At 59.0% G+C, this 14104-nt stretch overlaps 1 protein-coding gene across 5 annotated transcripts in view; it reads right to left on the bottom strand.

Moving 5' to 3' along the window:
- Positions 1 to 1176: 1176 nt before the first annotated feature.
- The window catches only part of PSTPIP1 (proline-serine-threonine phosphatase interacting protein 1), a 42312-nt gene continuing 29384 nt past the window's right edge, over positions 1177 to 14104 (bottom strand). For 3 of the 5 annotated variants that reach the window (XM_037833325.1, XM_037833327.1, XM_037833330.1), the window contains 12 exons: positions 12817 to 12851; positions 12415 to 12521; positions 10139 to 10201; positions 9420 to 9518; positions 8488 to 8533; positions 7472 to 7551; positions 6764 to 6862; positions 5967 to 6063; positions 5395 to 5482; positions 2923 to 2972; positions 2569 to 2702; positions 1177 to 1423 (listed from right to left, as the gene is read on the bottom strand). In XM_037833325.1, coding sequence (XP_037689253.1) covers positions 1292 to 1423; positions 2569 to 2702; positions 2923 to 2972; positions 5395 to 5482; positions 5967 to 6063; positions 6764 to 6862; positions 7472 to 7551; positions 8488 to 8533; positions 9420 to 9518; positions 10139 to 10201; positions 12415 to 12521; positions 12817 to 12851 — 1030 coding nt within the window. In that variant the 3' untranslated portion in view covers positions 1177 to 1291. The remainder of the gene's footprint in view (positions 1424 to 2568; positions 2703 to 2922; positions 2973 to 5394; positions 5483 to 5966; positions 6064 to 6763; positions 6863 to 7471; positions 7552 to 8487; positions 8534 to 9419; positions 9519 to 10138; positions 10202 to 12414; positions 12522 to 12816; positions 12852 to 14104) is intronic. The other 2 variants (XM_037833326.1, XM_037833328.1) reach the window with 2 other exon arrangements.

The following is a 14104-nucleotide window of genomic DNA, read 5'->3' as shown; positions in this document are numbered from 1 at the left end:
TCTTCCCCTCACCGGGCCTAGCACAGAGCTGTGTCTGTAGGAGGTGGTCCTCAAAGGTTTATGAAGGAGTAAGTGAATTAATGGTCCCAGATAAAGGTGATGTACAGGAGCCAAGTTAACACCATTCAACAGTTTCCCCAGTTAGGGCCCAGTGGAGGGGAACCAATGTGTCCCCCAGCCCAGCACCTGGCCCTGCAGTGGCCCTGCAGTCCCTGGGCAGGAGAACAAGGTGTGGCCCAGAGACAGGGTGGGCTGCTGGCCTGTTGTGCTGGCTCAGTATTGGGGCTCTCAGCTCCAACAGGTGAATTTTGGGGTGGGCCAGCTCAGCCGTCCACCCCAGGGAAGCCCAGAACTGGGGAGCTGCTGGCTCCGGGGCCAGCACAGTTCCTGGTGCCCCTCTCTCCTGCACCTGCTCCCAAAGCCCTTGGTGTCGCTGAAGCTGGGCTTTGGCAGGGCTGTACCAGCAGTAGACGTTTCTGGGGTCCAGGTCCAAAAAAAGAAAGGGCTGTCAAGCACAGGGGAGTAACAGGACTACCTCCATGCCCATGGTCAGCCCAGGCAAGGTTGGCTATATTTGAGGGAACATCACAGGCAGCAGTGGCTCCCCTCGGCCCCCACTGGGTTAAAGAGACCTTGATGCCATGTGTGCCCACCTGCCTCCAAGCCTGTCTTCAGACTCCCTGACATGGCCCCTCCACCTCCAACAGGATCATCACCTATCCCCTGCCCCAGCTGCGCTTGGTCTATCCCCAGAATGTTCCCCAGGTGTTCCCGCCCCGTCTCCTGTGCTCACACCCACCCTGCCCTGGTACTCTTCTTCCTCACATCCTGTCTGCTGCTGCCCATCCAAGGCTCTGCTCCACTCCCTGTGCCCCCAGGAAGCACAGTCCCCCCAACCCAGCCCTCCTGAGCTCCTCTGGCCCCTTCCCCATCCTTTCTTATCCTGCTTCCTCCTCCCATTTGCCAGGGTGTGAGTGTGTCTCCCTGGAAGTGTGAGAGCTCCCAGAGCTGTGCTCCATTCCCACACCAGAGCTTGGGACAGGCCTGGGCAGTGCCCTCAGTGACAGCCGCTGAAGACTTGTATGACAGTGGGGGAGCTCTGCATTCCCAGAGCTCCTCACACTCTTTTACCACCTTTGCACCCAAGCACCTGAGAAAGTGATGCCACAGACCAAGGAGAAACGAACATGCTCCTTTATTCCCTGTGGGAGAGACTCTCGGGCCCCAGCAGTGAGGAGGGCACTGCTGGCTCCACAGGCTGGGGAGGTCCAGGTGGCGCTCCTGCCTTTCCTCAGAGCTTCTCCAGGTAAGAACCAGGGACGAAGCCACGCTGCCCGTTCCGTTCCACTGTCCACCAGCCATCCTCCCCTTCCAGGATGACCTGCAGGATGTCCCCCGCGGAGATGTCCAGCTCATCAGAATTCTGTGCAAGAGATTCAAAGCGCATCAGGCTGGAGGGGCCTGCTGGGAAGGCTCTGCTCTGGCCTTCCCTCCCCCCACCTAGGCAGTAGAGCTGAGCCTGCCCATGCTTCCTGGGGCTGCAGGTCAAGACTGCTCTCTCTGGGCTGGGGTAGCCGCTTGGAGACATACAGGATATGGGGTGCCCCATGGGACTTGGCCTCCTGTTCCCCTTTGTCACCATTACCTGTTCTCCTGCTGATCCCTCCTCCCTCTTCAGCTCCAGACACACAGTGACTGGCAAGTCAGGGGTCAGGTTTGCTCACCAAGCCCAAGGGCTCACTGTCATTCCAGGGCTGCCACACTGGCCTTCCTCTCTGCTGGTGAGCTCCTGTGCCCTCCTGAGAAGCTGCCCCAGAGCTGCCCCAGCCCTGCTAGCCCCTGTCATACAAGCACACCAGCATTCTCCTGGCTTGTCTCCCCACTGGGGCCTGGGCTATTAGTGCCCACACTGAGCTGCAGTCTCACTGCCTGCCTAGCCACATGGGGATGCTTGCCCTCAGTCCAGACAGATCTGGGGTCTGGCTGTGCACCCCTCACCTCGACGCAGAGAGCAGACTGGACTTGGCACAGCTGCTGCCTTGACCCATCTTCTCCCCCTGGATTTCAGCTCCAGCACAGCTGAAGGACTCATCTGGCTGTGGCTTGTTCTCCATAGCCATGACCGTAAGAATAAGGCCTTAATGCTGATCCTCAGGCCATTACCTGCAGGTAGCCCCAGGCTCTGCCAGCCTCCCTGCATACATGCACACACACGCACAGTGCCTGCACGAACACCATGTGTGCATGTGTACAGACTCAAGCAGACATGGGCTCTCACACCCATTCATCCAACAGAGACAGTCACCAAGCCCCTCCTAGGTGCTGGGTGCTGTTCTACATGCACATGCCCCATGCTCCTTCACAGGTGCCCCACCTATGCGTGCACACGGATTTGGGCCTACATGTGCACAGCCTGGTGACTTTCTCACGAATACATACCCATCTCCCCAGATACATATGCCCCAACTCCACTGAGACCCATTCCTTCCTAGGAACTGTGGATGTCCCAGCCAGGACAGCCTCATGTGGGGCCAGAAGTTGGTCTGGGGAGGGGAGCAGCTGGCTCACCTGCGCCGTGTAGTCATAGAGCGCCCTGTAGTCCTGGGCTGGCAGGACTGGAGCTCCCGGCGTCTCCTGCACCGCGATGGCGGCATAGACAACCTCATTCCGGTCAGGGGTGGGCGTCCGGGTTTCTGTGGAGGCTGAGAGTAGGGTGAGGCTAGACCCTATCCCTTTCAAAGGACAATGCTCCCTAGAGGCCTGGCTGGGGTGGGGCTTCCCGAGGCTTGGCTCAGCCCTCTCCTCTCGCTGCCTCCCCTGCCTCGCTGTTTCCTCTTTGGTGCCACGCAGGAGTCTCCTCCTTACCCCTGGGGTCACAATGTGTTGGGGACAGGGAGTGCATCCCAAATCACTCCTAATTACCAGCAGGAATTGCCATGGTCTTGGGACTTCCATGCAGCAGCCCAGAGAACCTGGGGGCAGGGAGGAAAGAGGGTGGGTAGGTCCTGGAAGGGAGCAGGTTTAGGAAGGGAGCCCTTTCAGAGCCCCTCGCACTCGGATCTCCCAGGGCTTATGGCCACCTTTAGCCTCCAAGCAGAGGCCTGATTTATGGGGCATCCCTTAAGAACAAAGGCTCCCCGAAGCGTGCCTTTTGCCTTCCCCCATCAGCACCCTCCCTCTCCCTTACTCCATAAACCTTTTCTCAGCAGTTACCCATGCAGTGCCCCAGGGCCTGCTTTGGAGTTCTAGGGCCTCCATGCTGCAGCCACATAGGATAACACACAGGTCCCCACACCTGCCAGGCCCGCCACTCCAGCCTCCTAACGTCACCCCCACAGGCAATGAGCTGCCCGGCAAAGCTCAGCCCCCACACGCCCTGCCCACCCTTCCCCAGCAGCCAGCCCTCCTCCCTGCAGCCCCCCAGTGTCCCGGCCAGCTTGGCCACTGCCTCGCCAGGCCCTGGGGGCTGGGGGAACTCAGTGTATGTCATCATGGGCTTATTCACTCTTGCCTCTGCTCCTGACTCAGATATGGCCTGCAATGAGCCGGGGTCATGAAAGTTTGTTGAATAACAGAATGAAAGAACCATGAGGCAGACACTGAGGGCACCTCACACCCCACAAGGCACCTGGAGAAGGTGGGGTTGAGATAAGTTTTCAAAGATGAGTGAATCTTCAACAAGTAGAGATGGGTGTGAGGTATTGCCCGTGAATGGGAGAGGAAGTACACAGGTGCAGAGGAGGGACCATACAGGTGGGGTTTGGAGAGTACAGTGGTCGTTTGGGGTGCGTGGAAGGACTGGAATAGAGGCTGGGCCTTGAGTCAGGGGCCTGTGGGGGGATGCCCTGTAATGTGAGGTACGGTTGTCAGTGGCCTTTCTCATGGTCACTCAGTGCTCCCCAGTAGGTTTGTGGAGCCAAGGCCAGGAGTGGACACACGTGCCCTGGATGAAACACGGACCCACGAGCCAGGCCTGGGCCCCTGAGGAGGACTCAGCTAACAGGCGCTCACAGGTACCCTTGCTGCCTCACGCCAGCTCCCTCTGGCAGCCCAGGGCAGGGGGTGCTAAACCAGCGGGGGCTGTGGAGGGCCCCAGGCTCTGTGCTTTTAGGGCTCACTATGCTACCCTCCCCCATGGTCCCCTTCCCACCCACTGTCCTGTTTCCCAGTTGTCTACACTACCACCGCCAGTGCCTCCCCTCTACCCCCTTCTCAGCCACCGCCCCCTGCCTCTCTCCCCACACCTCCAACCCTACCATGCTTCTGGCTGCCCCATCCATGGCCCCTGACTGCCCCCCTCCAGTGGCTAGGCTCAAATACAGCCTCCTCTACCCTCTCTCTTTTATCCTCAACTACCCCAGGTGAGTTCTTTCATCCAGTTGCTTAAGTGACCACCTACATGGGATCCAGGTCCTCAGCCCCCAAGTTTTGGTAATATTATGAGGGTGCGAACAAGCCTCCTTCTGGGGTCACTGCTGATACAAGGTCCTCAAAGGGGTGTGCTGTGCACCCCTGTTCTGAGCACAGGTGATTCCCGTGAGCCTCTGCTTCCCAGGATGCTTCCTTCCAGGTAGCTCCAGGAGCCCCTGAGCCTTGGAAATGAGCTACCCTTGGAGGGCCAGGACAGCCAGTGTCTTCCCCACCATCCTCACCTCCCAAAGGCAAGGCAGGACCTACCCCGAGGTGTCAGGCCCTTCTTTGCTGATGGTTGGTGGGAGAGAGGAGGTCTTGGGTCCTCGAATGGGGGGTGGGGGACAGATGCGCCTAGATGCCCCCTCAGGGACCTAGCTGCTGGGGGCTCCCTGAGCAGGCTGTGGTGCTGCCAGTGAGCTGTCAGCACTGTCACCCAAGGCCTGAACCCTGAGGGTCCTCTAGGTCTTGGGTCTGACCCCAGCACTCATGGGCCCTGGAACCTAGAGAAGGTGAGTGACTCACACAGGTCACACCTAGAGGCATGGCACCAGGACCTGGAAAATTCTCCCAGGAGCACAGGTGCAAGACCCTGCCCCCATGCCCCAGATCCCATGCCAGCTGAGAGCACAGCCACTGCAGCCTGACCTCCAGGGCACCAATGCAGTCCAAGAACAGGGCCCCAGGGACAAGGAGGCTGGCCTGGGTCCTCCCCAGAGTTCTGAGCACAGTCGCCAGTGAATAACTGGGGTGTGATTATTTGTTTAATGCCTGACTGGGTCCCCTTGGGCCGAGGCTGGATTGAGCCTGCCTTGTCCCCACAGCACCTAAACACTAAAGCAGGCACACAGTAGATGCTCAGTAAATATGTGTGGAAGGAGCTGGGTGCAGTAGGAGAGTCTGGGCCCACTTCCTGGTCCACTGCATTGTGCCCTCTGCCTCTGCGACCCAGCCGGAGGCAGAGGGCATCCTTTGGCTCCTCACCTCTTGATCATGCCGCAGGATGGCTGCACGCCAGGACTGCCTGTCGGGGTAACCTCCCGATCGTAGTAGTTGTGGTAGAGCACCGGAGCTGTAGGCAGCAAGCCAGTGAGCCCAGGGCGGGGAGTTGGGGGGCAGAGCAGGCATGACCTTGTGCCCCCCGATGCCCCAACTTGTCTCTGCCCAGAGGCCCAGGCTGGGCCCCCACTCTCTGGCCCTGGCCCATCTGGTGCTTACAGAGAGGCCTCTCCCACTCCCATGAGAGACTCCACTGTCTCTGAGATGGGATATTCTGGACTCAAGATTTGGGGGCGGGGGCCTCTGAGGAGACTCCTGAACTCTAATCTCCATTCCTCACCCCTTGGGAAGGCAGCAGGCCAAGGGCCCAGCCAGGAGACTGCTCTGTCCCCACCGCTACCCCTGGGTCTGGCCAGCGCTCCTCCACCCAAACGGCAGCTGGGAGCCACTCCGGCCCTGTTCTGGCACAGGAGGCTCAAGAACCTGGGGCCACCTTCTAGGGACAGGTGGTCCTAGACCCAAAGGCTGTGCTGCCCACAGGCCAGGCTGGGCCTCACCTGGGGGCTCGGTGCCCGTGCTCTTGGCCTGGATAAAGCTGTCAATGTCGGCATCCACACAGCAGCCTTCCAGCGTCAGCCGCACCTCCTCGTAGAGCTGGGAAGGAGAGGAGGCTGTGAGCCCAGGCTCACGTTGATGCCCCCCCTCAGCCAAGGCCCGTCCTTCTGTGGGCCTGAACTCTGCCCATGGCACCCACCTAGGGCCTCCTCATGTCTTCCTGGCCCAGCTCAGTGCCTGTGCTCAGGGCCCCAGGGATGGAAGTTTACCTTCACCTGTTTCCTGAACACCTACTGTGCACAATGCCCTATGGAAGGGACTTAATGCACACCTGTCCTCTACAGTAGACATTAGTCCCACATATCATCAATGGGGAAACTCAGAGAAGGAAGGTGACTTGCCCAAGGTCACAGAGCAAGAATGCCATGCTCAGCGGGAGCAGGTGCTCTGTGGCTCCCAGAACAAAGCTAGGGACCTTGTGGTGGGAGCCAAAGAAGTCAGGGGCCAGGGTAACCACACACACACACACACACACAAAACAAACACAACAACAACAGGCTTCCAGGCAGAGAAGCCGGTGGCCCTGTGCAGTGCTCAGCTCACCATCCTTAGGACAGTGGGAGCAGAGGCTGAGTGGCTGGGGTCTGAGCCTGGAGCCAGGGCCCAGTTCACGGAGGCCCAGGCATTTGTTGACTGACTTAGTGGGCCTGGGTGCACTGTTGCCCTGAGGCTGCCCCTTCCCCAACCTCCTGCCCTCCTCACCCTGCCCCCAGCCCCATCCCTGCCCTCAGCACCCCACCTCATCGTCCTTGACACACTGCATGGAGAGCTGGTTGCAGTGCACCCAGAGGGCATTGCGGAGGATGGTAAGCCGGTCAGACTCTTGCAGCTGGAAGGCCTGGGGGTCGGGGTGTGGTTGAGCAAGGTGAAAAGGAGGGGGCTGCAAGTCCAGGCCAGGCTGGGCCCAGCTCACAGCTCAGCTGGGTCTGGGCAGCCCAGTCCCCACTTGGGGCCATCTTTTCTGAAAGCCAAGTCTAAAAAAAAGACCCTCCCTGGGGACCCCACACCTCCAGCTTGTGCCAGCTCCTGAGGCTTCTGGGCAAGGGGATTCCTGCCCCAGCCCTCCCTCCAGGACCTCCCTCCCACACTGGAAGAGGCCCTGGGGGTAGTGAGAGGAACACTGGCCCCACGTTCTGAGGCCTGTCTCCCAGGCCTGCTCATCTGCAGGGGCCCAAGGAAGCTACAGGTTTTGTCTGAACCTGTTTCAGCTTCAGCCAAAAAGGGTGAAGAATTCCAAGCCTGCCTGCGACAAAGAGACCCAGGGCACACAGCCAGGTGGTGAGACCACGGGGCCTGGTGAGGCGTGTGTGTGTGAAGAGTGAGTGACTGACTGAATGAAGCCTTCCCCCATCACTGCCTCATTTGTCCCCCATGAAGCAGCCTAGGGTTTGACATCTTCCCCACATGGCACCTGGGGAGACTGAGACTCCACGCAGGGGTCCCTCACCTCAGAGGTGGTCCGGTGCTCCTGCTCCCACTCATCCCGCACCTTCTCCAGCTGCTCGACGTTCAGCCGGTACACTCGCTCTGGAAGCACAGGGAGGCCAAGCAGCCTAGACAGCCTCCCACACCTCTGCTTCTGCAGCTTGCCCCCTCAGAGTGCCCTAACCCCCTCCACATCCTCAGAGCCCCACCTCTCCCAGAGGGACCTGCCCTGGCTCCTGGTGTTGCGCTGTTTGTGCAGTTCACTCTGATGCTGCCCTTTTCAGGGTGACTCGTAGCTCCCCTACTAGGCTCTGAGCTGCCGCAAAGCTGGAGTAGAGCCTTATACAAGTTCAGGGTCAAGGTCCTATCCCTGGGTCCCACCCCCTGACTTTACAGGATGGGAAACTGAGGCTCAGAGGGTGGGTGGAGCATCACAAGCTGCTGGGCTGGAAGACGAGCAGGCTTGGGGTATGACCTGTGCCCTAGCCAAGGGAGCAGCCAGGTCCTGGGAGAAGCAGAGCAGGAGAGCCACAGTAAGGGAGGAGGGGTGACTGTTCCAGGAGATGACGAGGAGACAGGGACCCAGAGAAGGCTGTGTGTACTCACACACACATGTGCACAAGCTTGTGAGCGTGTGCATGTGTGTCACTGTGTCAGTGTGTGTGTGATAAGTGGGTCCATCTCCCATAAATGTGCCATGTAAGCCCTGGGCTCTGGAGCCAGATGGCATAGGGTCAAATGTAGTCATCACCACTTATTGACTGTGTGACCTTGGGCAAGTTACTTAACCTCTCTGTTCCTTGGCTTTTTCATCTGTTAAAGAAGGGGGATAAATAGCAATCATGGGATTGTTGTGAGGATTGGATAAAACATGTAAAACACCATGGAGTCTTGGCAAACAGGAGGACATGCACGCAGAAATGAGTGCGTAGTTGGGTGTGAGTCTGCATGTGCTCCTGGGGCAAGGGAAGTGTGTGTGTGGGAAGAACTCCCCAGGCCACCACACCCAGTCTGAGAAGATGGGCAGGGCCCGCATACCCGCCTCCGTGGCCGAGTCCTTGCACTGCTTGGCTTTGTTCTGGCTCTGGGGAGACAGAGGGAAAGCAGGGCTGAACTCCTCCCAGGGAACCAGAGCCCACCTGGCCCCAGCCTCCCGGAGCCACTCCAAAGGGACTCGGTCACACCTTCCCGACTGCCCAGGGGGACGCTCATCTACTGTCGGTATCACCCCATCAAGGACCACAGGCTGGCTTGGATAAAAAAGAATAAAAACAGAAACCCTGAGCCCATCAAAGTACACATGAAAACTAGATCTCAAGACCCTGAGAGAGAACTGTGGACCAGGGGCTGGCCCACAGCTCCACGTGGCCACTGCTGACCTCAGTGGCTGGGACCCAGCTCTGGCCCCCAGCTCGCTGCCCCCTGACTCACCTGTCAGGGCCCTGCCCTCCCTGGACCTCAGCTTTCCTGTCTGTGTGATGGGTAAGATGTGTTCTTGGGCCCTGGGGGCTCTGACATCCCCACTCTGGATCCCTGGCAGTCAAGAGTTTGGGCTCTGGACAAACCTGGTTTGGATCCTTTCTCTGCTGCTTTCTGGCTCTGTGGCCTTGGGCAAGTTGCTCACCATGTCTGGACCTGTCTCCTCTCCGTGACATGCCACTGAGCCCCTCTCCAAGGGTCGTGAAGGTCAGTGAGGTAACGGGAGTGGGCTGGGGTTGCTGCTACTGCCCTCTACCTGCTCAGAGGAATGGGCCCTTCGGTGTGGCCTGGAGATGGCATGAGGGGTCCAGCTGACCCCGTCAGTCCCTGGCCTGGGATTTGAGGCACCCGGATGCAGAGAGAGGGTGCAAGGTGGTCTCACAGGTGGAAAGCCAGCATGTCCCTGACATGTTGGGGGTGTCTGTGGTACCCCCTCCTTTTCCCCCCACCCCAGTCTTGGGTGACACCCTTGTCCCAGCAGCCCCACACACCTTCTCCACCTGCTTCTGGTTGCCATTGGCACTGATGCGCTCGAAGGCCTGCTCGGCATCGTCCGCGTCCCGGCACTTCTGCTCATATGACTTCTTGGACTGGGGGTGTGGAGGGGCGTGACTCCGGGAGCCGCACAGTCCTACCCTGTGGTCCCTCAGAGTGATGGCCCCTGAGCTCAACCTCCCTCCCTCTCCTGTTGAGGGGGCTGTGGGAGCATCCTCAGCAGAGACAGGGATCTGGGTGTCCAAAATGGAGATGGAAGGGCTGGGGACTGCTGACCCCATCCCACTGGGGACAGTGGAGCCCTGTCCATGGTCCCAGCCTCTTTGTGGGGTGTTCATATCATACCATTGGCAGGTCCCGGAAGTGCTGAGCATCCTCATGATGCTGAGCTTTTGCCCATGCTGTGCCCTCTTACGGAATACTTCTCCCCCTTCGTGCCCAGTGTCCTCTAGGACACAGCTCAGGGGTCCCTCCTCCCTCCACTCTGGAGTCCGCAGGGACCACTGTCTGGGACTGTCTGCCCATCAGTCCCCCTGAGGGTAGGGCCTGGGCACCCAGCGTGGTCCCTAGCACCCAACAGGGCTCAGCACGTGTTGCTGGACAGAGGTCTAAGGAAGCCTGTCCCAGATGCCCAGCCCAGGGCCCTTGGGGACTACACCCCTGAACCCTGACACAAGGCAGGCCTGAGGCCCCAGACCCAAGACCTCACACTCACCTCCATCGTCTTCTTGTAGAGCGACAGCTTGCTCTTCTGGACACGGTCCATGACGGCCTCATACTGCAGGGGACATGAGGCTCTGAGCAGGGGGCTGCGGCCTCAGGACGCTCCCCTAGGCCAAGAGGACGGGTGTCCCTGGGATGAGGCACAACACCCACTCCTGGCTCTGAAGAGGGGGGGTACAACAGGATGCCCCCCTCTCCTGAGAGCCTGATCTTTACCAATTACCGCTCAGAATGGAAACCTAGAGAGAAGCCCAGGGCACAGATATGACCGTTTGTCTTCTTGCTGCAGACCCTTTGCTGGGCCTTGGTCTCTAGCTGGGGTGTGCCCAACCCCCCTCCTCCCACACACATGGTCCTTCATTCACAAGCCTCTGTACGCACTCCCAGATGCACACACACAGATCACTCTATGCACACAACCTGGCACATGTACATACAGATCCACGTGCTCAGAAGTTGCATACTAACATGGCCCCATACTCCCAGCTGCCACACTTGCACACACAGGCCTTCATGCACACAGACACATCCACAGGCACTACTCACAGGCACACACAAGTGCACTCTCTCATGCCCTTCCACGCACACCTTGGATGAACACACACCAGCCTCATGAGCATACTGGGCCACTGCACCCTCACCCCTCACCTCCCAGGCTTGCTGTTCAGACAGAAAAGATGAAACTCAACTTAGAGAGAGATCAGGTTATAAGGCAGGAGCAGAATTGGCAATGGAAATGCCCCTCATGTTGGGGCTGGAGCGTTTGTCCTGAGGCCACAGAGGGAACTCTGGGCCAGCTGGGAGCCCTCAGGCAAGCCTACTCATCACACAGGTACAGACACACAGCACCCAACAGGGAGACCTGCTTACAGATGCACACGTGTGTGCTCATGCTCCCCACACAGACACGTGTGCACACACGCATACCCTGGCCGGCCCTCCCACACCCTACAGCACAACTCTGCTTACAGGGCCCACCCACTCTGGGTAAGGAGTTGGTCTGTCGTAAGAAGCTTTTGAAGACAATGCGGACCTTCTGGACAAATGAGAGCTCAAAATAGCTGCCCAGGGCCACCCAGTTGTGGCAGGTGCACTGCAGGCTCTGTGGGCAAGAACTGCTCAGAGGGGTCACCTGCTCCACACCTCGAGGGGAGGCCTGCTTCTGGCACTGGCTTTGGGGACCTGTCTGCTCCCCATGGGGACCCATGTTTAGAATCCTGAAAGCCTGAGATCCCAGCTGGCCTGACAGGTAGACAAGGATTGCAGCCACCCCATAATGGGAGCTAGTGCCCTGACATGAAGATGGAAGGGGCCTATTCTGGGCTGGGTCCCTGAAGCTTGGGAGGTGGGCATAAGTTTCCCATCCTGCAAGAGAGAAACCGAGGCCCAGAGATAGGAAGGGGCACCCAGGCCCAGCCTGGCCCCAGCCATCAGCTGGAGCCTCCTTCCCCTTTGAAGCTCAGTCATGTGAACTTGCCCATTTTCAATTCTTCAGACGCTTTAGAATTTCTCTTCTGGGTCAGCCTGATCCTTATTCCCAAGCAAGAAGCACTTCTGTGTTGTGTGTGGCCTTTCCCGCCCTGTCCAGGGCACACCCTCATCGCTGTAGCCCCCGGAGGCCAAGCTGTGAGCAGTGGCCCGTCTCCCCAGGCCCAACCTCAAGGCCAGCTGGATCCCACTGGCCCTCCCAGTGGGCAGGTGTTCAGCCAATCAGAGAGCCCTGGGCGGGGACAGGGGCCTGGGGCACAGAGGTCACCAAGCCCAGGCCTCTGGATGCTCAGCGCAGCCTGCTACTCCCTCCTCAGCCTTGGGCAGCCCTGGAGGCCACCATGACTGTGGCACCCAAGTCTGCCCTTCTCCAGGACAATCAGCCCTGATCCCTGGGCTGGGGGCTGGTTTCTACTGACCCCCATCTCCCCCCACAAACTCAGGTTGCCTCCTTTGGATACCCCCAAGTTGTTGCTGACCCTCTACACTTTGTTGTGGGAGGAAAATCAAAAAGACCATTTTCTGTCCTGCTTCCCTGACATCGAACACTTGTCTCCAAGGAGGCGGCTCTTTCCAAGGCAGCTCAGTGGGAAGGATCCCAGTGGGGCCCTCAGGCTTAGTCCTCCTCCTTCAAATCACCCTCAACCCCGAAAGTCTGGGCCCTGCCCCCTCCATGAGCCCTGTCAGGAGGGCCAGTGCCACCCTCACCACAGCGAAGGCAGTGTCCTCCCTCTTAGGGCGCTGCTGATTAGGGAACTATTCCCCTAGCGCCCACCTCACCTTCTTCCTCTGCTCCTTCTGCCTCTCGCGGAACTCCTCAAGGCTCCTCAGCTCCTCACGCAGGGCCTGTGCCAGCTGGATGTGTGAGCTGCCCACATTCTCCAATTCTGGGGGCAGAGGGTCCCCAGCGTCAGACCTGATGGGCTCAGCCACCAGCACAAACAGCCCTGCCTTGGCCAGCCCAGCACCCACACCTCTTTTTCTGTTGCCCACCCTGCCGCCTCCACACCCCAGCCCTCCACCAGCCTGCATCCCTAGTGCACAGCTGGGCCACAGTCTGAGTCCACCCCTTCTGGCCAGAATCTATCCACCTCCAACCATGGGAGAAAAAAGAGCCTGGTGATAGCAGACAGGAAGTCCTGTCATCCTGTCGGCCAGGGGCTAGGGACAGTTGGGACTTACGCAGCTTCATGGAGTCAAAGGAGGCCCTCAGAGAGCTGCAAAACAGAAAGGGCAGGGTAAGGAGGAGGAGAGCCCAGCGCCAACCTGCTCCCCAGCTGCCCTGAGGGACTTCTACTTCAGCAGGAAGGCTCTCAACTGCTCTCAAGGTGCTCTAAACCGAAGGCGCCTCAAGATGGCCAGCGAGTGACCATCCACTCAGTGTCCTAGCTGGGGTTTCTGGAAGGCAACGCTGTCTGGAAATTATCAAATAAACCATCCCCCTGTGGCATCCCAGAAGAGGGAGGTGTCAGTGCCCCCACCTCTGTCCTGGCTGCTTTCTTGGAGAAGACTGGGCTGTCTTAGGACCCTCCCTCCTCAGAACCCTTCTCTCCACATCACAGCTCTCACACCACCTTTTCAGGTACCCAACACTTCCAGGCTGCTCCATTCACATTTTTAAAAGGAGAAAGAAATGCTTAAAGTATTGCAGCAAACTGTTTCAGGCTAGGGCACCTGAGTTTTGGCCTTCGGGGCCAGAAAAGCCTCTGAGATGGTGCCAGAGCTGAGTCTTGAAGAACATATCGGTTTTCCAGGTAAAGAGGAGGGGCAATTGCCTCCCAGGCCGAGGGAGCAGCCTGTGCAGAGGCAGGAAAACACAAATCAAACCACCAGAATGCCCATGGTTCACCCATCACGATTGGAGTTTAGAGGAGTGGCAGGTGGAGCTGGGTTAAAAGATGAGGCCGGGCAGGTAAGTAGGGGCCAGGTCACAAAGGGCTCCAACATCAGGTTAGGGAGTTTGGCTTTTTCCTGGTGGGCCACAGAGTTGCTGGGACAAGTTTGAAGCAGATCTGGCTTTCGGCAGGTGATGTGGAAGTTGTTTTGGAGAAGGTAGGATGGGAGGCTGGAGCACAGATGCAGGTAGCAGTGTTGGGGGAGGGGAAGAGAACAAAGAGGGGAGACTTGGGAGGGGCCTTAGCAGCAGATGAGGACGGGACTGATGGTGCACAGGTGAAGAGAGCAGGAGGCTGAAGACATCCCCAGTTCCTGGCTCAGGAGGCTGGGCAGATGGAGGTGACACCAACAGGGGGCCCCAGGAGGGGAAAACGGGGAGTGTACTTCAGGCTGTGCCGAGCTTGGGGTGCCTGAGAACACCCAGAAGGAGATGTCAGGAGACAGCAGCGTGGGCCAGCCTAGAGCAGAGATGTGGGCACCATCCAATCCACAGAGGGCTCCAGGGAGCACAGGACGGGAAGAGGTCGGCACCAGCCTGCGGAGGGGTGAGGCCCCAGGGGGAGGGCTGCCAGAT

This window comes from Choloepus didactylus, chromosome 4 (genome assembly GCF_015220235.1).
Source record: "Choloepus didactylus isolate mChoDid1 chromosome 4, mChoDid1.pri, whole genome shotgun sequence".
Lineage (NCBI taxonomy): Eukaryota > Metazoa > Chordata > Mammalia > Pilosa > Megalonychidae > Choloepus > Choloepus didactylus.
This window is presented reverse-complemented; position numbering and strand designations above follow the sequence as displayed.